The 23,418-nt window shown below is 43.5% G+C and overlaps 1 protein-coding gene across 1 annotated transcript in view; it reads right to left on the bottom strand.

Annotated features, from left to right (window-relative positions):
* LOC117516723 (arf-GAP with Rho-GAP domain, ANK repeat and PH domain-containing protein 1) overlaps positions 1–7,199 on the bottom strand; it is a 153,319-nt gene extending 146,120 nt beyond the window's left edge. The window contains exons 1-4 of the mRNA XM_034177556.1: positions 7,063–7,199; positions 5,503–5,579; positions 5,383–5,432; positions 4,560–5,018 (exon numbers count right to left, since the gene is read on the bottom strand). Coding sequence (XP_034033447.1) covers positions 4,560–5,018; positions 5,383–5,432; positions 5,503–5,579 — 586 coding nt within the window. The 5' untranslated portion in view covers positions 7,063–7,199. The remainder of the gene's footprint in view (positions 1–4,559; positions 5,019–5,382; positions 5,433–5,502; positions 5,580–7,062) is intronic.
* Positions 7,200–23,418: the final 16,219 nt, after the last annotated feature.

Genomic DNA, 23,418 nt, shown 5'->3' with positions numbered 1-23,418 from the left:
CATTTGTCATAAGCCTTGCAGGGTCTCTAATCACCTGCTCCGTGGCCTGCTGTAAATTCCTAATGTTACCCTCCTTGTGGAGCTCTATCTATGTTCGCAGACAAGATGGAGGCACCTTCCCCAGTAGGGTGGAGGCCGTCCAACATCAGCAAGCCACGGCGGTCCCAGAACAAAGGCCAGTTATCAATAAAGCTAAAGCCTTGATGTCTACAAAATTGCGCCAGTCACCTATTTAATGATGTCTGCCTGCTAAACGCCTCATCATTACCCCGGAAGGGGACCAGAGACTATTAATTGATGCTGACCCATCTTTCTGTCAAGGTCATAAATCCTCTCTATGTCCATTTTTGTGACCTCTGAGTGCTTCATCCTGACATCATTGGTGCCGACGTGAATAACTATGTGACTATATCTCATGTCATGTTCCTTAGTCTGTCTTCCCTTCTGCAGCGTCAGCACCCTAAGATAGGATGCAATGTCAGGAGCTCTGGCCCCAGGAATACATTTAATGTCAGCCGGCATCTGTCCAACACGAACCTCATCTGGAGTGCCCGTAACATCTAACTCCACTGAGCTAAGAAGCTGCTCTAACTTACAGACATGGCTCTCTAAGAGAGCCACCCTATCTTCCAACATCACACAGGATTTACGGAGGGTGTAAAGTAGGTAAAGTAGTGTACTTTGTGCACTAAAAAAATTCAAGAGTGTTGTCAAGCAAGCACGAGCTAACCAATAATGAATAAGCTAACCACTCCTAAGGCTCACCCAGGATTCACACAGACATAAATAAATTAATTAAAGTAGCAGAAGTATTAGACTTGAGGAACAGTATAAAAAAACAGAGAGCAGGTAGCAGGTAAAAGAACAGAAGAGGAATGTGATGAACAAATAACAGGTGCAGAGAGAAGTCGTTATTGTGGGATGCTTAAGTGGTTTATAGATAATTAAATAATCACTTATAAATGTGTTATAAAGATATGGATATGTATATATTGTTATTAATAATTATTAAAGACAATAAAAATATGATTTGTAAAGTATTTTTTATCACTAATGAATAGTGTCTGATTTTATGTTTGTAAATGATGGACTATTAATGATCAAATTTACTTAAATGGTTTATCAAGAATAAAAAAAATCATTTATAAATGTTTCATAAAGATATTACATATTTTGTTATTAATAATTATCAAGCCAACTATTTATGTTCTTACCAATGGGTAGCTCATAAAAAGAATGCTGTAAATGTTTTGCAAGCAGTTATTTATTATTATTAAGCATTTAATTACACTTTATAAACAGGCAGGCACACAGCTGCTACTCATGGTGCTTGTGAATGCTAAAAATAAATGATGCACAGCAGAAAACACAATACAAGGTCTGTTAGAAAAGTATCGGACCTTTTTATTTTTTTCAAAAACCTGATGGATTTGAATCACGTGTGCTTACATGAGCCAACCTTGAACCTTCGTGCGCATGTGTGAACTTTTTCACGCCTGTCGATTGCATCATTTGCTGGTAAGCAGCCTTTGTGTGACGTGTGTGTCGTGCGCTCTGCGTTTTTTCATTCCAAGGAAAAAGATGGAACGACTGGAGCAGCGCCGCATCAAATTTTGCCAGAAACTGGGCGACAGCCAGGTGGAAACCATTTGGATGATTCAGACGGCTTTCGGTGACTTTTCAGTCGTGTGACTATCCGAGAAATTGCGGAAGAGCTGGACATGTCACAGCATGTCCTGTGAGACTTCAACACGAAGGCACTTTTGCTGTGCCATCAGCAGCAGCATGAATTTCACAGCCACTCTCTTTCATGGCTAAATCTTCTGTCACAGTGGAATGTACCGAAAAAGTGCTGATGTCCACCTCTTCCACAATTTCTCAGACAGTCACACGACGGTCCCACATCACCACAGTGTTCACTTTGGAAACGATCTGGTCATTTCAGCATGTTGATGGCTGACCGGAGTGTGGCTCGCTCTCCACCATTGTGTGGACGTCTTTAAACCGGTTGTACCGCTCCTTAATCTGTGTGATACCCACTGGATCGTCACCGAAAGCCGTCTGAATTATCCGAATGGTTTCCACCTGGCTGTCACCCAGTTTCTGGCAAAATTTGATGCGGCGCTGCTCCAGTCGTTCCGTGTTTTTCCTTGGAATGAAAAAATGCTGAGCGCACGACACACACCTCACACAAAGGCTGCTTACCAGGAAAGGATGCAGTCAACAGGCGTGAAAAGGTTCACGCATGCGCATGAAGGTTCAAGGTTGGCTCATGCAAGCACACATGATTCAAATCCATCAGGTTTTTGAAAAAAATTAAAAGGTCAGATACTTTTCTAACAGACCTCGTAAAAGTGCTTCATAAGAGGAAGGAATGACAGATTGTAGGAAAAGTGTTTCCCTCTGTTGTGCATCAATGATGTTTAGCACACACGATCACGATGAGTACCAGTTATGTGCACCCCTGTTTATAAATGCTTCTCTAATGCTTTATAGTGTGCAGTTAATATAAAGTGATACCGTTTCTCCAGATCTCGAGACCCACACTCAACACGTCTGGTCAGTATTACAGACTCTCTTGCAGAATGATTTGTACATCAAAGGAGAAAAATGTGAGTTCCACACGTCCACGGTATCCTTTCTAGGGTTTGTTATTGCGGAAGGTAGAATTCAGACAGACCTGGATAAGGTGGCGGCACTGTGTGAGTGGGCGATGTGCGGTAGCCGTAAGCAGTGGTGGGCACAGATCCACTAATCTGCTAATTATCGAAGCTAATGTTTCTTGTTCAGCAAAGGTTCTGTTGGCCACGCATGATTACCGATATTACTGAGTTTGTGAATACCTGTCAGGTTTGCACCATGCACAGGTCCTCCACCTGGCCACCGGCTGGTGCTCTTTTACCTCTGTCTGTTCCTAAGCAGCCTTGGATTCATATCTCCATGAATTTCATCACTGGACTTCTGCCTTCAAAATGACATACGGTAATACTGACTGTGTTCGATCGTCTGTCTAAGATGTGTCATTTTGTACCGTTGTCTAAGTTGCCTTCTGCTAAGGAGCTAGCCGAGATTATGCTAACTCATGTAATCCTAACTCATGGTTTTCCACAGGACATCATCTTTGACTGGGGTCCACAGTTTGTGTCGGGATTCAGGAGGGAATTCTGCCGTCTCCTCTGGGCCACCTCTAGTCTCACATCAGGTTACCATCCACAAGCAAATGATCAGACAGAATGATTTAATCAAGAATTAGAAAAGGTTCTTAGAATTTTATGCTCCCAGAATCCATCCACTTGGGCATCACAGTTATCATGGGTTGAGTAGCGCATAATAGTCTACTATCTGCTTCATCTGGGTTTTCCTCATTTCAGGTCATTTTTGGTAATCAGCCATCCTTGTTCTCTCCCGTTAGTCTGCATTCCCCAGTCCCATCTGCCCTCAGTCTGGTCATTCAGTGCCAACAAACCTGGGAGCAAGCTCGGCGAGCTCTCAGTCACTCTTCCGTCCTTTATAAGGCCGCGGCTGCCTGTAAGCGCTCCTGCTTATTCTGCAGGCCAAAAAGTTTGGTTATCCACCCATAACTTACCTCTTCGTGGGGTTCCTTGCAAGCTGGCTCCCAGGTTCGTTGGTCCCTTTCCCGTGTCTAAGGTCATCAATCCCATTTCCATCCGTCTCCAGTTGCCCAAATCCATGCGCATACATCCCACATTTCATGTTAGCAGTGTTAAACCGTTCTGATCTAGTCCTTTGTGCCCTCTGACCGTTCCCCCGCCTGGTGCATGGAGAGGGGGCCTGTTTTTTCTGTACGGTGGCTTTGCGTCGGCGTGGCTGGGGTGTTCAATAGTTGGTTGATTGGGAGGGTTATGGTCCAGAGGAGCGGCCGTGGGTTCCCTCCCGCTTTATTTTGGACCCTGGTCTCATTAGGGATTTTCATTAGGCCAGTCCTGCTGCTCCTGGGACGTCTGGGGTCGGCCCTTAAGGGGGGAGTACTGTCAGGATGCGAGTTCTGTCTGGTTTTGTTTTCATGTTTTGGCTTGGTTGTGTGCTTTTGTTGGATTTTCTTGGTTTTATTGCTTTCCTGTTTGTTTATTTTATTGTCGGGTTCTTCCTGCTTGGGTCTGTCTGTCTCTCTCTTGTCTGTCTCTCCTGGCTCTTGGTGATGGGCTTCTCCCTCTCTGGCCACTCCCTCATTCTGGTGCATTCCACGCACACCTGCTTTCAATGTGCACCTTGTCACCTGGGTGTATATGTGGCTCCCTAGATCTCTGTCTTTCGTCAGATTGATGCGCCCTGTGCTTTCTCTCCAGCTCTGTTTTTGTATTTTTGACCTGCCAGCCTCACGTGTGTTTTGACTACCTGCTCGTTTCCTCAACCACGCCTTTGCCTGATGCTCCTGATACTGTTGCTCATTTTGGACTATCTTCCTGTGTACCCCGTTTACTATCTCAGGAAACTGTTTTTGCATACAGAGCTTTGTGTCTGAGTCCTGCATTTGCTTGCTGCCTCATCCGTCAACCAGACCTGATCAGTGGCAGAAAATGAGTGAATGAATGATGTACCTGTTTGAGAGTTCACCATCTCCATGATCTTTGACACAGAAGGAGGCTTGTGCTTTCCATTTGCAGTGGGTGGAGCTGATGTCACTCCTCCTTGGTGGGGGCTATCTGTGGGGTTAGCCACACGGCTAACTGTGTCAGCTAAACTGGGTATGCTGGTGCTTAGCGAGCTCACCATGTGGTCCAAACTAGCAGGACAGGAGCCAGCAGTCTCAGGTGTGGAAGTAGAGGTGGAGTTTACCATAGTAGTCATTGGGTTCATAATAGTATTGGCAGCTCCAGCCAAGCTGGCTACGGGGGCAGGGGTGTTGTTAGTTAGGGTGTCTTTGGTGGGGTCGGACCCACTGATGGATGCCAGGACCCCGGCCAGAGAAGGAATGTTGGCGGAGATGATGCCAGTGACACTGGTCAGCGTGGGAAACGCGGCACCATGATTCAATCCAGCAGCAGGGGGAGGAGCATCTTCATGTAGGAGGAGAGGACAGAGATGACATCATTAGCAGCTAAATGTAGATCAGCAAACCAGTTGACACGGCTGTCAGTGAAGTAACTAGTCCTTCAACCAACCTATTTCTCAAATGCTCACAAGAGGCTTTGTCAAATGTCTAAGTCTGTGAAGTCCGTCCGGACTACAACTCTTTATAGTCAAAGGGGGCGAGTATTTTGTTTCATTAAAGTCCAAGAAGTAAAGTTTAAGTAACAGACATATCATGTGACCTGTCAGGGCATTCTTGGGTGTGGTTTATCTGTCAGTCTTACTGTCCCAGCACCAGGATTTGGTAAACCCTAACTGTAATCAATCACACGATAAACCAGCGTTTCATACCTGCACTTGGATGAAGGCCATTAGACAGGTGCTTCTCACTGCCCACATCTCTGCACAGCAAACATGACATTTAGCACGTCAACACCTAGAATTCTCACATAAACTCACAGGTAAACGTACCCCTTTGATGAGGGGGCGGAGCTTAGACTGTTTCGCTGATAACAAGCCCGTGGCTTCGGAACAGGACGAGTCGTCATCTGCAGGAGAGAAAAACATTTTAGTGGACATGTTTACTTTCAATTTCAATTTATTTTCATTTATATAGCACCAAATAACAAAGTTGCCTCAAGGTGCTTTACACAAGTAAGGTCTAACCTTTCTAACCCCCAGAGCAGCAGTGGTAAGGAAAAACTCCCTCTGAGGAAGAAACCTCAAGCAGACCAGACTCAAAACCCTCTGCTTGGGCCATGATACAAACATAAATTACAGAACAATTTACAAAACAAGTACACAGGAAATGCTATTGGTTCACAGGACAGGAGGGTCTCCAGCACAAATACCACACCCATCTCTGGATGGAGCTGCACCTCAAACAGAGAGAAAAAATAGAATCAGGCATCAGAAAGACCAGAAGTACTGTGTAATTGGTCAACATTCAAACTGCACGTCTGAGCCGGTCCACATGGTTCCTAGAAACCTAGACCAGATGATATTCAGTTGGTTTGGGTCTCACAGTACCTTTAGGTGCTCATAACATACATCTGGTTCACAACCTATATATCCCACATGCTTCTGTTGTTTGAAGGGTCCCATTCAGATTTTGGAACTTGGGTTTATTTGTTTTAAGTATTTTTAGTATATATTAAATAACTGTAAGGAAATAATCTAGTGACAAGCAGTTTCAATGTTTTGAACACCAATAAAATTTACCTGCTTATCTGTCTCTGTTCACCTCATTACTGATTTGTCTGTCTGTCTGTTTGTTTGTCTGTCTGTCTGTCCACCTGATTACTAGTTTGTCTGTTTGTTCATCTGTCTCTGTTCATCTGTCTGGTTACTGGTTTGCATGTCTGTTCCTCAGTCTGTCTGTTCATTGGACTTTCATTTCACCTGATTACTGGTTTGTCTGTCTGTCTGTTTGTTTGTCTGTCTGTCTGTTTATTTGTCTCTGTTCATCTGTCTGGTTACTGGTTTGTATATTTGTCTGTTCCCCAGTCTGTCTGTTCATTGGACTTTCACCTGATTACTGGTTTGTCTGTCTGTCTGTCTGTCTATTTGTCTCTGTTCATCTGTCTGGTTACTGGTTTGTATATTTGTCTGTTCCCCAGTCTGTCTGTTCATTGGACTTTCCCCTGATTACTGGTTTGTCTGTCTGTCTGTCTGTCTATTTGTCTCTGTTCATCTGTCTGGTTACTGGTTTGTATATTTGTCTGTTCCCCAGTCTGTCTGTTCAGTGGACTTTCATTTCACCTGATTACTGATTTGTCTGTCTGTCTGTTAATCTGTCTGTCTGCTCACCTGATTACTGGTTTGTCTGTCTGTCTGTTCACCTGTCTGCCTGTCTATCCGTCTGCTTCTTCTTCAGCAGTGTTATGTGTCTGCTCTAACTGTATCTGTCTGTTTACTCGTCTTTAGCTGTCTGTCTCTCTTTTTGTCTGATTTCATGTCTTGTTGTCTCTTTATCTATTTGTCTCTGTGTTCAGCTGTCTGTCTCCTTTGTCTATTGTCGTGTTTGTTTACCTGTGATTTGTCTTCAGTGTCCAGCTGGAGTTCCAGTCGAAATGATTTGTGCTGTCGATCGTCTTTCTGTCTGTTGGTTTCTGTTCTGTGTGAACACTGATGAACACGGCTCGGTTAAAACACTTCATTCAGTGGACACGCCCTGCACTGTCCTGACTGTGCACTGTCCTGACTGTGCACACAGGAGGGCGTCAATGTTTTATAGGAAAAAAAAAAGACTGTACAAAATTTACACAGGTTTTTTTTTAGCTGTATAAAAGTTTGCTCATTTAAAATAATAAATGTCTCAACCTGTACTTAAAGAAAAACCGTGAAAGCTTTTCTGTGTGTGTGTGTGTGTGTGTGTGTGTGTGTGTGTGTGTGTGTGTGTGTGTGTGTGTGTGTGTGTGTGTGTGTGTGTGTGTGTGTGTGTGTGTGTGTGTGTGTGATTGTGAGTAGTGGTGACTTCAGCTGTTTTAACCATTTAAGTTTTAACAGTGCAGTCAGTGAAATCTGGTTTGACCTGTTGGAGGAATGTGTGCTGAGTCACACCTGAGACAAACACCTGGGCCTGAGTCGTCTCAGCGCGTTCCCAACTCAGCCTAAAGATTCCTGCTCAAGAGTCTTTAGGCTGACAGAGATCCAGCGGACATCCGACAGCAACTCTGAGCAAGGAGGAGACAGAAAGTTTGATCTTTGTGAGGAGGCAGGGTTGACCCCATTCCTAGGTATGACACAGTCCTCAAAGAGCTGTGATTGGCTGTCATGGAAAGATGAGAAATAAAAAAAAACAGTGCGCTCGGTGCTCCTAGTTATGAACGGATAGTAAAATCAACCGATCATATAACCTGAACAGTAATAAGAAATGTGTCATCATGAAAATAATTTAATGTCCTGATGATGAAACTCAGCAAAACTAAAAGAATAGTTACACAGCTTGAAAATGTTTGAACAAACCTCATTCACATGTAGATTATCTATACATTAAAAGCGTGCATGAGTTTATTTAGTAAGTTCAATGTAAATACATAATATAATTGTAAATACATTAAAAATACATGGATGACACAAGGAAGTGAAAACATTTCCATTGTGGTCCATTTAAAAATCAAATGACACCATAGAAGTAATAATAAAATATACTGATAATAATAATACAGTAATGATAATATTACTGTGTGTATATGATAACAAGAACCTAAACAATTTATAAATACATTAAGACAGTAAATTAACATTAAAATTACATAATTACATAATTACAGAAAAAAGAGTTGAGTTCTTCTAAAAATTGTTGCAGTCTGAGATTCTAAAAATATTCTGGACTCACACACCATTCCAACTCATAGAAACGCTGAATAATTTATTACCAACTGTGAAAAATGTCAGCTACCTATTTTACAAACATGACCCAATCTCGAGCCTGTGGATCCCCATGGACAACACGCAAGTATATTGATTAGCTTATTGTTAGGTTTCCGCGCTGGTGCGTGCTGTAATCCAAAGCGAGATCAGAGGTTGCAGCACACAAACCAACAGGCGAGTTCCGGCTGCTGACGTCACTGACTTTGATATTAATGACAGAATTTACATGCAATGGTCATTTTCCCCGTGTCCAGGTGTCAGTGTTGTGATGACCTTCATCTCAGGCGTTATTCTGTTACTATGCCAGGTGGGAAGGCAGCTCATTCCTGATGAGGTTGACCACAAACATTATCGCTGCACCATCAAGCCGGCAGCATGTTACTGAATCACATACAGAGAATATCTCTGCTTCCTCTCTGTCTTTCTGCCATCTTCTCTGTTTAAGACACTCTTAGGCTTCTTAAAAGTCCATTACTGTTATGTGTCGGACGCGGGCGGAGAACCGACCCAGCGTTTGACAGGACCCAGCATAAAAGAAGCAGAGCACGGTTCAAAGGAAAACAAGTTTTAATTAACACAGTGTATTAAGTGATAATAACCCAAAAGTCAACGGGCTGGCGAGGTGGAAAAACGGCGCGCACCCAGCAGCGCAAAAGGACCGGAGCCACAGCAATTCTGGACCCCGCCGACACCCCCCAGGTGGCCGCGACAAACCGAGTCTGTGAAGGAAGAAACCGTAAGGTGAGTCCAACACTCTCCACACAGAGAGACAGCTCAAAGGTGCACACAATCAGCAAAACACTTCCTGGCCTAAATGTAAAATCAGCTTCTCTCCCCGCAGGCACGGAACAACTCAGTTCAAAACTCCACTGCAGTAGAAGCTGATTTAGACGATTAGCATAGCATAACAGCTCAATATAACAAGGTGTGAGGGACACCAAATTTGGTGATCAGGGTGAGGTCCTCAAACTCAGCCCCACGTCAGCCACTCAGTCCTGAACGCATACCACCTGGTGGGAGAAACAGAAAAAAAAAACAAAGCCAGCCAAACACCCCAGCCCACAACAATTACTTTTATCTTAGCAAGGGAAAATTCTAAGGAATGTCTAAGAATTCAAGGAATTCTAAGCTTTTTCTTAGAATGATGTCACTAGGAGCTGTTTTTAGCCTGACGATGCTCCGCGGATACGGGCCCTGAAGTTTTAGGGATGACAGAGTCAATCAGCTCCACCAGGATTAAATCCAAAGCAGTTGGAGAACAAAACAAACAAACAGAAAAATCCCAACATGATAAAATTCTAAAGTACAGAAGTGTAATGTATAAAAAAAAATCAACCCAGAAATCACATTTTTCTAAATTAACAACTTATGTTTTAATTTAGACAGCCAGCTCTCTGCCTTTACCAGTCAGACTGCCAACATTCAAAAGTCCACACTTTCATTTCCACCCTTCTGGTTTTCCTCTTCTTTCACTGTCTGTGGACACGTTCTCCTCCTCTTCTTCTTCCCCCAGCAGTAGCCTAATATCCGTCGGCACCCTGTTGGGCAACGGCACCGGTGGCGGTCGTTGTTAACCCGCGCCTCGACCGATCCTCTATGGAAATTTGGTTTGTTATCTGCATCTTTATTTTTTTGGCTCATTTTACACTGGAGGCCCTTCCTGATGCAGCCCTCCTCATTTATCTGGGTTTGGGACACACACTCAGAGTGTACTGAGTGTACATACACACCCCGTGTGGCTAAGAGGAGAAATAAGAGAAAGCAAGATGTTGGCAGCAGTTGTTGCTAGTGATGAGATTTTATCTGAGAAGTTTCCAAAATGTAGCTTAAATCTAAAGTGTCTGTTCCAGTTGTGTGATGGGAAAGAAATAGCACAACACTTTGCAAGCAAATATGAAAATTTGTTTAACAGTGTCCCATCTGATCCTGTAAATATGAAGTACATCTATAAGTATTTGGCCAAATGTGGACAAGCTGAGGACAGAGTTGTAAAATATTGTGATGTTCTTCAGGCTGTTGAAGCATCAAAGTCAAATAAGGGTGACTGTCATGAAGGTTTTATGTCAAATCATCTGATGGTGTCAGGTCCGCGACTGATTATTCACTCGTTAACCTCAGTGTTCACTCAAGGGTACAAACTGAGAGATTTGTTGGCTGGCACAATCGAGTCTATTCCTAAAGAGAAAAGACGTGTGTGTGTGTGTGTGTGTGTGTGTGTGTGTGTGTGTGTGTGTGTGTGTGTGTGTGTGTGTGTGTGTGTGTGTGTGTGTGTGTGTGTGTGTGTGTGTGTGTGTATAAGCACTAACTATAGAGGCATAACATTATGTAATTCTATGTCAAAGATTTGTGATATTATTGTTATGTGTCGGACGCAGCTCGGAGAACCGACCAGCGTTTGAAGGACCCAGTATGAAATAAGCAGAGCACGGTACAAAGGATAACTGAATTTAATACATAACAGTGATGTGATACAAAACAACAAAAGAATGTGCGGTCTGGCGTGGTGGTGATACGGTGCGCTCCCAGCAGCGCTAACGGTCCGGAGCCAGAAGCCGTTCGGACCCAAGGACCCCGCCGACACCCCCCAGGTGGCCGCAACAAACCGAGTCTGTGAAAGAAGGAACCATTATGTGAGTCCACACTCTACACACAGAGAGACCACTCAAAGGTGTATATAAACAGCAAACACTTCCTGGCTTAATTACTAATCAGCTTCCCAACCTGCAGGCATGGAACATCCAGTTCACAAAACTCCACTGCAGTGGAAGCCGATACATGACTAACGTACAGCTCAATATAATAAGGTGTGAGGGACACCACATTTACTGACTGTATAAACGTTAGTCACAAAATCTAACGTACCTCAGGAAGTGTGCTGACGAGCGTGAGACCTCACCCCCTCCTCTTTCACAGACCGTGCATCAAACCCTGGACGTTCTCTGCATCCACTGATGATGAGATGGCTCCCGAGACGACGATCTCACCCGTCTGGTCACAAGGTCGAGTCTCTGGCAAATACACACTGTATACTCCAGTCTTAAATGCCACCATGTTCCAATCCATATAGATGCACCACAGCTGTGAGTCCTGACGAGCCGCAGGTGATCAGGGTGAGGTCCTAATAACCTCAGCTACACAGCCACTCAGTCCCAAATGCAAGCCACCTGGAAGGAAAAACAAAAGACAGAAACAAAAAGGCAGCCAGGCCCCCCAGCCATACAACAGTACCCCATCCTCACGGGAAGCCTCCCGGCGACCACACAAACCTGGCCCAGGAGAAACACCCCCCTCCAGGGACCATGGCTGGAAACCGCATCTGCATTCGTCTTCCAAAAGCATGGTTGATGTCCTCTCCTCTGGCTGCATCCTTGCCTTTGTTTCAGTCAGTCACTTAGCACAGGTGTGGCCAGGAGTTCTTAAACCTGTGCCGTCAGCCTTTATCCAACCATGTGCGGTCATTAGTCATAAAACAAAAAAAGACAAACACAAACAACCAAACCACCCCCCCCTCCCCAGGGGACCGTCCTATCAAATCCCGGGATGAGGAGAAAAGAAAAACCCCAAACTTAAGCTTACAAATAAAATCGCTAAAACACCCCCCCCCCCCCCCAAACGACATGTAGGGACCAACACCCCCCAGAGGACTTCCCGCCAGCTCCAGGAGTAATAACCACAGCCGAGGTCCCTCTGGGATCCAACGTCACCCACGGGGACTCCCAGCGCCTCCCAGAGGACCACTCGTCAACCCCAGGAGACGCCTCCCCACATGACCAACGGACCCAGCGCCGGCCGTCTATGGCTAGATGGACCCACAGCCCTTTCCCCCCCAGAGGACACCACAGTCAAACCCTGAGGGCGGAAACTGGGGGGAAAAACAAGAAGAGAGGAAAAAAAAACATACAAACAAAACAACCCCAACCCCACCCCCTTGGCGCAGTGGAAACTGGAAGCACGTCCAGTGTCACCAACCGTGACTATACCCCAGAAGCCAACCGGGAGGAGTGGAACAGCGGTTATGGCAAACGGCACAAAACGGCGCCACTCCTCTGACTTCTACACCAGCCACTAGCTGCGGGTATATCCCACTGCCCCAAACCTCAGCCACGCCGATGGCAGACGGCCAAAGGCGTGCTGAAGCCGGAGGTGGAACAGGGAATCAAACCCCCCCCCCCCCCCCCCCCCCCAGGTGCAGAGGTTACCCGGGAAACGCCCAGTATAACCAAACTGCACCACTCCAGCAACGCCGACACTACGGCTCACCTGGCTGGAGACAGAGGAGAAGAGAGGGGATAAAAAGAAAATACCCCAAACCCCCCCCCCCCCCCTCCCAGGTGCAGAGGCTACCTGGGAAATGCCCAGCACAACCAAACTGCACCCCTCCAGCAACGCCGACACTACAGCTCACCCGGCTGGAGTCAGAGGAGAAGAGAGGGCATAACAAAAACAAACAAAAAAAAAGAAGAAAAAAAAACCCAAGTACCACCCCATCAGCCCCCAGGGGACCGTCCCATCAAACCCTGGGGAGGTGAAACAAAAAAAAATAAAAAGAAAGACTAACAGACCAACATACAGTTGTTTGGGTCTTTTTTTTTTTGTTTTGTTTTTTTTTTTGTTTTTTTTTTTGACAGTCTGCAGGGTCACAACCCCAGACACAAACAGTGGGAAAAAAATAAATAAATCCCACACAAAAACCAACTCAAAAAACACCCACACGAAATGAACTAACACAAAACAAATCAGTGACGTATACCGTTAAGCTCAAACAAATCGAACACACCTGTTCTAACTTAAGAGCTTAACGGTAATGTGACTAAGTCACCAAAAGAGGGAGCCAAAGTGCTAAAAATGAAAAAAACCCCTTTGGTGACAAAACAAACGAGCTGCATCTCCGTGCGCAGCTGTGTGCAACACACAACCAAAATGTGCTCAACTAAATAACGCCGGAGCTGATACAACAGATGCAGTAGTTATCTTTATCCGGGGAAACGGGGCTACAACTGTAACACAGGAAGCTCAGCGACCCGTGCCACAGAGCTCCGCCGTGCGCGTGGACCCATTACAGACACACTCTTGCAGCTCCCGTTTAAACCTCTTATCCGGTCGGAGCGTGACGCGAAGCCGTCGCCAGTCACACTCCACCACGACCCACGGATAAGGCACAAACACAGGAACACGGCTGCAAGAGAGCACAAATCAGTATTCAGCAATGGGTCTCAAACACGCACCATCCGGGCGGAGAGCACCCGCAACTGATCCGGATAACTACTGAATGTCTGCTGCCGCCTTCCCGGCGCGTTACCGTCTCTGCTACCGCTGGGTCCGTGATGTTTGGCCAGAGACTACTGTTATGTGTCGGACGCAGCTCGGAGAACCGACCAGCGTTTGAAGGACCCAGTATGAAATAAGCAGAGCACGGTACAAAGGATAACTGAATTTAATACATAACAGTGATGTGATACAAAACAACAAAAGAATGTGCGGTCTGGCGTGGTGGTGATACGGTGTGCTCCCAGCAGCGCTAACGGTCCGGAGCCAGAAGCCGTTCGGACCCAAGGACCCCGCCGACACCCCCCAGATGGCCGCAACAAACCGAGTCTGTGAAAGAAGGAACCATTATGGGAGTCCACACTCTACACACAGAGAGACCACTCAAAGGTGTACATAAACAGCAAACACTTCCTGGCTTAATTACTAATCAGCTTCCCAACCTGCAGGCATGGAACATCCAGTTCACAAAACTCCACTGCAGTGGAAGCCGATACATGACTAACGTACAGCTCAATATAATAAGGTGTGAGGGACACCACATTTACTGACTGTATAAACGTTAGTCACAAAATCTAACGTACCTCAGGAAGTGTGCTGACGAGCGTGAGACCTCACCCCCTCCTCTTTCACAGACCGTGCATCAAACCCTGGACGTTCTCTGCATCCACTGATGATGAGATGGCTCCCGAGACGACGATCTCACCCGTCTGGTCACAAGGTCGAGTCTCTGGCAAATACACACTGTATACTCCAGTCTTAAATGCCACCATGTTCCAATCCATATAGATGCACCACAGCTGTGAGTCCTGACGAGCCGCAGGTGATCAGGGTGAGGTCCTAATAACCTCAGCTACACAGCCACTCAGTCCCAAATGCAAGCCACCTGGAAGGAAAAACAAAAGACAGAAACAAAAAGGCAGCCAGGCCCCCCAGCCATACAACAATTATAATATTGTCTAGGTATCAAGATACATTACATACTAGCAACTTGCATTTAAGAATAATCATACTACAGTTTTGTGTACACACATGCTAAAAGAGGTTGTACAATACTATGCAAATAATGGTTCAGATGTATTTTCTTGCTATGTCGATGCAGCAAAGCATTCGATAGGCTGCAGTATGATAAGTTATTGTGCCTCTTGATAGACAGACACTTACCTCCAATTATAGTAAGAGCCATGCATGACTTGTATGATTGACAAAGGTTGTGCATGCACAGGAGAGGTCATGTATCTGACAACTTTGGCACCACTAATGGCATTAGCCAGGGTGGGGTTATATCTCCATTGTTATTCTGTATAGACAAGTTACTCACCAGGTTAGAGAAGAAAGGTGCCGGCTGGTGGGTTGGTTGTCAGTTTTATGGGGCAGTTGGGTATGCTGATGACCTCGCATTATTAGCACCCAAGGTATCATTATGCAGACTGTTTGTGAAGGTTTCAGCAGCGAATACAATGTAAAGTACAATCCTGACCAAACTGTCTGTATGCATTTCACTAAAAAGCAGCAGGAGAATTACAGAGGGGCAAAAAAGTATTTAGTAAGTCCCTGATTGTGCAAGTTCTCCTACTTAGAAAGATGAGAGAGGTCTGTAATTTTCATCATAGACCACTTCAACTATGAGGAGACAAACTGAGGAAAAAAATCCAGGAAATCAAATTGTAGGATTTTTAAAGAATTTATTTGTAAATTATGGTGGAAAATAAGTATTTGGTCAATAACAATAGTTCAACTCAGTACTTTGTAACATAATCTTTGTTGGTAATGACAGAGGTTAAACGTTTCCTGTAAGTCTTCAGCAGGTTTGCACACACTGTAGCTGGTATTTTGGCCCATTCCTCCATGCAGATCTCCTCTAGAGCAGTGATGTTTTGAGGCTGTCACTGGGCAAAGTGGACTTTCAACTCCCTCAACAAATTTGCTATGGAGTTGAGGTCTGCAGACTGGCTAGGCCACTCCAGGACCTTGAAATTCTTTTTACTGAGCCACTCCTTTGTTGCCCGAGCGGTGTGTTTGGGATCATTGTCATACTAGAAGACCCAGCCACGTTGCATCTTCAATGCTTTCACTGATGGAAGGAGGTTTTGGCTTAAAATCTCATGATACATGACCACGTTCATTCTTCCCTTAACACAGATCAGTCGTCCTGTCCCCTTTGTGTCAGGGACTGAGGTGGCGAGGCACAGCGGGCGGATGGACACAAATGCATGACTCAGGTCGATACACAAGGTCACAAGCAGGCAGGCGGCAGTACAGACAGTGTTGAGGCGGCGGCGTGGTCAGTGACAAGCGGAGTTCCAGCACGAGCAAACAGGTGTATCAAAGGAGGCAAAAACGTAGTCAAAAACAAGCAGGGTTCAGGCACAGAGAAGCAGGTTAACAGGCTCAGGCAGAAACGTGGTCAAGGACAAGCAGAGGTCGAGAACGGCAAAAACAGACTATGACAGGATACAGGTGGCTTGGAACGAGGCAGAATGCACAATGAACTAGCAGTGAGCTGTGGAAGACAAGGGGTTTAAAAGCAGAGGATAATCAGGGCGTGATGAGATGCAGGTGCAGGAAAGAAGGCGTGGCTGAGTGAGACGAGTGGAGTGACAGGTGGGCGTGTGAGACAAAAGCAGAAAAAACAGGAATATGACAGTGACAGAACAAATGTTAAACAATTAGGAAATAATGATACCTAGAATACAAATGTGGTAACAGAATAAAGGCAGAAACAGAACAGAAAATTAAAGGCTGGATCTAAACTAGATGAGAACTCAACATGTGGCAGGAGTGTACAGAAAACCCTGATTTACAAATGTGCTCAAGACAGTGACTGAATAACCAGAAAGTGAAGGATGAATACTAAACTAGAACAGAACTCAATAAGTGGCTGAAGTGTAACAGATAATCCTCAAAACCTAATGTGATAACACAGTATGACTAAATAAAAAGCAGAGACTAAACTAGAACAGAACTTAACGTGGCTGAAGTGTAACAGATCATAAAACCAAGACCAAAGTGGAAGAAACAGAAAATAAACATTCAGGGTCAGACAGAAGGACAAAGAGAGGGAAACAGACAGATACTGGGGGACAAAACCAGATTCGGGCAGGTCCAGGACTAAAACCTAACACTTTGCAGAAAAACAGCCTCAAAGCATGATGTTTCTACACCCATGCTTCACAGTAGATATGGTGTTCTTGGGATACAACTCAGCATTCTTCTTCCTCCAAACACGAGTTGAGTTTTTATAAAAAAGTTCCATTTTGGTTTCCTCTGACCACATGATATTCTCCCAATCCTCTTCTGGATCATCCATATGCTCTCTGGCAAACTTCAGATGGGCCTGGACATGTACTGTCTTAAGCAGGGGGACACGCCTGGCACTGCAGGATTTGAGTCCCTCTCTGTGTAGTGTGTAGCCTTTGTTACTTTGGTCCCAGCTCTCTGCAGGTCATTCATCAGGTCCCTCCGTGTAGTTCTGGGATTTTTGTTCACCGTTCTCATGATCATTTTCACCTAACGGGATCAAGGGAGATTATCAATGGTCTTGTATGTCTTCCATTTTCTTACATTTGCTCTCACAGTTGATTTATTCACACCAACCTGCTTAACTATTGTAGATTCACTCTTCCCAGCCTGGTGCAGGTCTACAGTTTTCTTCCTGGTGCCTGCCTTTGACAGCTCTTTGGTCTTGGCCATGGTTGAGTTTAGAGTCTGACTGTTTGAGGCTGTGGACAGGTGTCTTTTATACAGATAACGAGTTCAAACAGGTGCCATTAATACAGGTAACAGGTGGAGGACAGAAGAGCTTCTTAAAGAAGAAGTTCCAGATCTGTGAGAGCCAGAAATCTTTCTTGTTTGTGGGTGACCAAATACTTATTTTCCACCATAATTTACAAATAAATTCTTTAAAAATCCTACAATGTGATTTCCTGGATTTTTTTTTCTCATTTTGTCTCTCATAGTTGAAGTGTACCTATGATGAAAATTACAGACCTCTTTCATCTTTCTAAGTAGGAGAACTTGCACAGTCAGGGACTGACTAAATACTTTTTTTACCCCACTGTATGATGTACAGTTAGATGGTAAAAATCTGGTTTGGGTTAAGTGTGTTAAACACTTAGGTAATTATCTTGATAGTGATATAACTGAAAAGACAGAAATTAGAATGAAAAGGAGTGATCTTGTGTACAGAGTTAATCATAGTGTTGCAACATTGGGCAAATGTAATATGGACATAATTGTCAATATTTTTTACCCAGATTGTATCAGGAGGAGTGGACAGAGACATCTGGACACAAATGCTGGACTCAACAACACAGCTCTGGTTTTTAAGATCATTTACTGAGTGACTCAGTGGGGTCTGGTAGACAATAAAGCAGTCCAATATCAGCAAACAAATCAGAAACATCAGGCGATTAGGCATGGTCGAAAAATCAGGCAGGTGGTCAAAAACACAGCGTGGCAAGCAGAACTAGGAACAAAGAGGTACAGAGCTGGAAGCGAAGGCATAGAACACAATGATCTGGTGGAAAATTAGTGCAACTAGTGAAGCTTATATACACCCTGGTGATGAGCTACAGATTAGAAACAGGTGTGTGGAAAACTCCAGAACAGGGTGTGGCCCAGACAGTGTGCACTGCCCACCACCAAGCACCAAGAGAGACAGACAAGAGAGATGGGGAAAGACAAAGCCCAAACAGGAAAAACAAAACAAGAGGAATCACACACAGAAAACCAAATCAAACTAAACAGAATTAAACAGAACAAAGTATGATCCAAAAAGTCCAGATCATGACAGAATTATGTCATTTCTGTGGTGCTCAAGCATGGAATCTGAGTGATAGGAATATTGTTCAGTTCCAAGCATTGCGGAATAGATGTGTTAGAAGAATTTCACATCTTCCATATATATGACGCATTGTATTTGGTTAGCAGGTCTTGTTCACAGACTCGGTGCCCTTGAGCACATATATTGCAAATTTTTTAAAATGGTCACGTTGATGCTCAATTCTGATAATGGCCAGAGGAATGCCATAGCAAATAAGGCCTTATTAGACAGAAATAGTATACTCAACAAAAATATAAACGCAACACTTTTGGTTTTGCTCCCATTTTGTATGAGATGAACTCAAAGATCTAAAACTTTTTCCACATACACAATATCACCATTTCCCTCAAATATTGTTCACAAACCAGTCGAAATCTGTGATAGTGAGCACTTCTCCTTTGCTGAGATAATCCATCCCACCTCACAGGTGTGCCATACCAAGATGCTGATTAGACACCATGATTAGTGCACAGGTGTGCCTTAGACTGCCCACAATAAAAGGCCACTCTGAAAGGTGCAGTTTTGTTTTATTGGGGGGGGATACCAGTCAGTATCTGGTGTGACCACCATTTGCCTCATGCAGTGCAACACATCTCCTTCGCATCATCCATGAAGAGAACACCTCACCAACGTGCCAAACGGCAGCGAATGTGAGCATTTGCCCACTCAAATCGGTTACGACGACGAACTGGAGTCAGGTCGAGACCCCGATGAGGACAACGAGCATGCATATGAGCTTCCCTGAGACGGTTTCTGACAGTTTGTGCAGAAATTCTTTGGTTATGCAAACCGATTGTTCCAGCAACTGTCTGAGTGGCTGGTCTCAGACGATCTTGGAGGTGAACATGCTGGATGTGGAGGTCCTGGGCTGGTGTGGTTACACGTGGTCTGCGGTTGTGAGGCTGGTTGGATGTAGTGCCAAATTCTCTGAAACGCCTTTGGAGACGGCTTATGGTAGAGAAATGAACATTCAATACACGAGCAACAGCTCTGGTTGACATTCCTGCTGTCAGCATGCCAATTGCACGCTCCCTCAAATCTTGCGACATCTGTGGCATTGTGCTGTGTGATAAAACTGCACCTTTCAGAGTGGTCTTTTATTGTGGGCAGTCTAAGGCACACCTGTGCACTAATCATGGTGTCTAATCAGCATCTTGGTATGGCACACCTGTGAGGTGGGATGGATTATCTCAGCAAAGGAGAAGTGCTCACTATTACAGATTTAGACTGGTTTGTGAACAATATTTGAGAGAAATGGTGATATTGTATATGTGGGAAAAGTTTTAGATCTTTGAGTTCATCTCATACAAAATGGGAGCAAAACCAAAAGTGTTGCGTTTATATTTTTGTTGAGTGTATATTAAGTTCAAATCTGTCTGCGATAACAAAATCAGCTGACTGCGATACAGATGATTTATTAAAGTTTTATGACTCTGATTTTAAAAGGTGTTTTTATAACAAGTATGCACAGACTACTCCTGATGTTGGGCAGACACAGGAACTCCTCTCTGTTTTACAATAAAATATTGTTAATATTAAGGGTTTTACACCAGATAAACTCAGATTTATGTTGTTACAGATATGTGTAAATTAATGGTTCTATTTATTTTTAAACTAGCTGCCTGTTTATTCCATTGGGAACATGGTTCATGTTTTTAGGTATGTAATATTTGATTTTACTTTGTTATTCTGATGGTTGTTTCCTTTTTGTTTTGTTTTTAAAGTACACCATGTAAAACTTGAGAGCATGTGTGTGAATAAACATGTATATATATATATATATATATATATATATATATATATATATATATATAAAGCCATAACAAGCAGTAACGAAGGTGGATTTGTGATGGGAGAGAAACACCACACAGACTGCACAGTCAGACACACCTTGATTTTCTCTGAGTTTAGTCCAATGAGAAGTCACAGGGAGCTGGAGTCTTTCTCAGCAGTCACTGGGTGAGAGGCAGGATAAAGATAAGAAAAACTTTATTCATCCGAAGGAAATTATTTTGTCAGAGTAGCAAAACAGTGAACAATTCTTTTTTTTTTTTTTTTTTTTACAATAATTTCAAGAAATTTATGCAAAATGACTAGAAGACATTTGCACAAGATGTTCGACAATATTGCGCATAAGTGAATCAATGAATAACTGTGAATAACTCAGCTCATTATGTATTCATCCTGCAGAGAGGGGAGGGGTTATACAGCCTGATTGCCACAGGTAGGAAGGACCTCCAGTGGCGTTCTGTGGTGCACCTCAGTGATCACAGTCTACAACTGAAGGTGCTCTGACAGGACGTCAGTGTGGCATGCAGGGGATGGAATTTATGGAAATTATGGATGCATTAGGATTTCAGCAGTGCATTCAGGACTCGATGCACATTAGTGGAAATACCCTGGATTTGGTTCTTGCATGTGGTATTGCTGTCACGAATACTGACATCATGCCTCTTACATCAGTGGTCTCTGATCACTCAGTTATTAAGTTTACAGTTTTGCTGCTGTGTTTAGTGGAACAACAACCTTTTTTATCACTACAGTGAAGCAACAACTCCTCAACTATGACTGAACTCAAAGCCAGAAGGCCTGATCATTGAGCTTCACATTTGGCAAATACCCAGTCAGTAGACAGTCTTGTGGATAGTTTAAACTCAGCGCTCAAAACTACACTCGACATGATTGCACCACCTGTGTTAAAACCACGCTCCCCCAAAACCCAGTCACCTTGGTTCAATGATTACCTGTGTGACCTGAAGCATAAGGATAGAGGTCTAGAACGGAAATGGTGTAGTTCAAAATTAGAAGTATTCCACCTTGCATGGTGATGATATCTTAGACTATAAACATGAACTACTGGCTACAAAGTGGACCTATTACTCTGATTTGATCAACAAAATCAAGCATAACTCAAAATTCTTGTTCGACACGGTGGCAACACTTATTCATGGACAACCACCTGTAGTTCACTCTCATTTTACAGCACAAGATTTCCTGGATTACTTTGAGAAGAAAATAGAAGACATCAGGTTAAACCAGTGGTGGACACAGATAGCCAAAAAAAATTAACTTTGATAACAGATAATCAGAGAACTGAAAAGTTATCTTTGATAAAGGTAAAACAATAAACCACCCAAAAATGTATCGTAAGTTACAGATAACTGATAAATTCCAGTGTTGTCTCTTGTACATTTGCAACTACTAACAAACTGAATTTGAGTTTTAACACCACGATCACTTCTGGTAGCATCAAAAGCGACAACAGACCCAAACAATGAGCCCACACTTCTGTCTTTGAACATCTTGCTCCCTGCTGGAAGCTTTTATTTACTACATGGCTTCCAGCACAGATGCAAGCTGAGCGCAGCCGCAAAGCCCAGCTCTCTATCCAATCACAATGCTCCGGTCAGGTGGAGGTTTTGGAAAATAAAGCAGTGCTGACTCATGGTTTTTATTTATAAATAATATTAATACCGATAGAATAACTCCATTAATGTCAATTCTGTCATTTGTACAAAGTTAAAATATAACATATATCTTGTAATGTTGAATAATGCACTAATTCTGAGGTTTTGTAACAAACACAGGCAAATCGCAAAGGATTCTGGGTAAAATGTGCCTATTCTGCTAAACACTGATTGGTTGAGTCATTCATTATGTAAACCAACACATTAATGTGACGTGTGTCGTGTTGGCGTTTACAGATAAATGTGCTTTTGTAAAATATTCCATTTTTTTATTTGTAAAAATAGGCATTTTTATGGAGCCCTGGAAGTGTCATCGCAAAATGTTTTGCATGTGGAGAGAATGTGCGCTCATTTTATTATATTGTGTGCACATTTTATTATATTGTGCGCATGTTTTATGATGTTGTGCGCACGTTTTATGAAGTTGTGCGCACGTTTTATTATATTGTAAAACATGCACTCAATATTGTCTTGACACATAAATGTTGGCTATTCACCCTATTGACGTTTCAAATCCCGCAAAACCTCGGAGAGGTCGCCGCGCTGCGAGATCTCAGTAACAATGAGAACTGCATTGAGACGCTCTGATCAGGCTGCACTTTAACCGCTGCACACAGATAACACCATTAACATCGCAACATAAAACTATTTTTATATTGTGCCTAAAACTCTTGTGAATATATTCTCTGGGTTTATAGACGTTATTGCATTTATTTTATGTAAACGTGAGAATCACAGACTGTCTCTCTGTTATTTTCAGTGGGAGTTGCTGTGAGCTACACTCGCTTCCTGATCATGTCGTTCTTGGGGAAAGTGAAGTTTGCTCTTTAACGTCTTGATTATTGTTCTTTACAACACTGTTTGTCCTCTTTGTTCCAGAATAATATATATAATATGTCTGAAATTCGGTTTGCATTTATTAAATTCCACGCAGATTAAACGTAACAGGCACGGATTATTTTTTATAATTGTTTTAGCAAGTTTTCAGGGTATCATGCAGCAGTCTCTTATTAACGTGACGAAAAGCATAAAAAAAATACATTTTTATAGTATAATATTCATTTACAACTGTCATCGTGTTGATTCTCTATATGTTGTTTGACTGCAGCGAGTCTCTGGCACGCAAGGGATTATGGGATATGTCAATAGGGCGAATGAACACTACTGGCCAGTAGATGGCACTAGAAACCTTGAATACTTACCAAATCAAAATTCCAGATAATCCGTGTTTGCTACATTTAAGATCCGTGGAATTTAATAAATGCAGACACAATAACATCTATAAACCCAGAGAATATATTCACGAGAGTTTTCGGCACTAGAGTTTAATGCTGTTGTCCTTAGAGCCTGATCAGAGTGTTTCAAATGCATTTCACATGTTGTGAATGTACTGAGATTACCCTATCCTACCCATAATGCACTGCTGGGCACAGCATACTGTATATCCACACTAAA

The sequence above is a fragment of the Thalassophryne amazonica genome, chromosome 9, assembly GCF_902500255.1.
Source record: "Thalassophryne amazonica chromosome 9, fThaAma1.1, whole genome shotgun sequence".
NCBI classification, from domain to species: domain Eukaryota; kingdom Metazoa; phylum Chordata; class Actinopteri; order Batrachoidiformes; family Batrachoididae; genus Thalassophryne; species Thalassophryne amazonica.
Note: the sequence above shows the minus strand (reverse complement) of the source record. Positions and strands in the feature narration are given on the sequence as shown.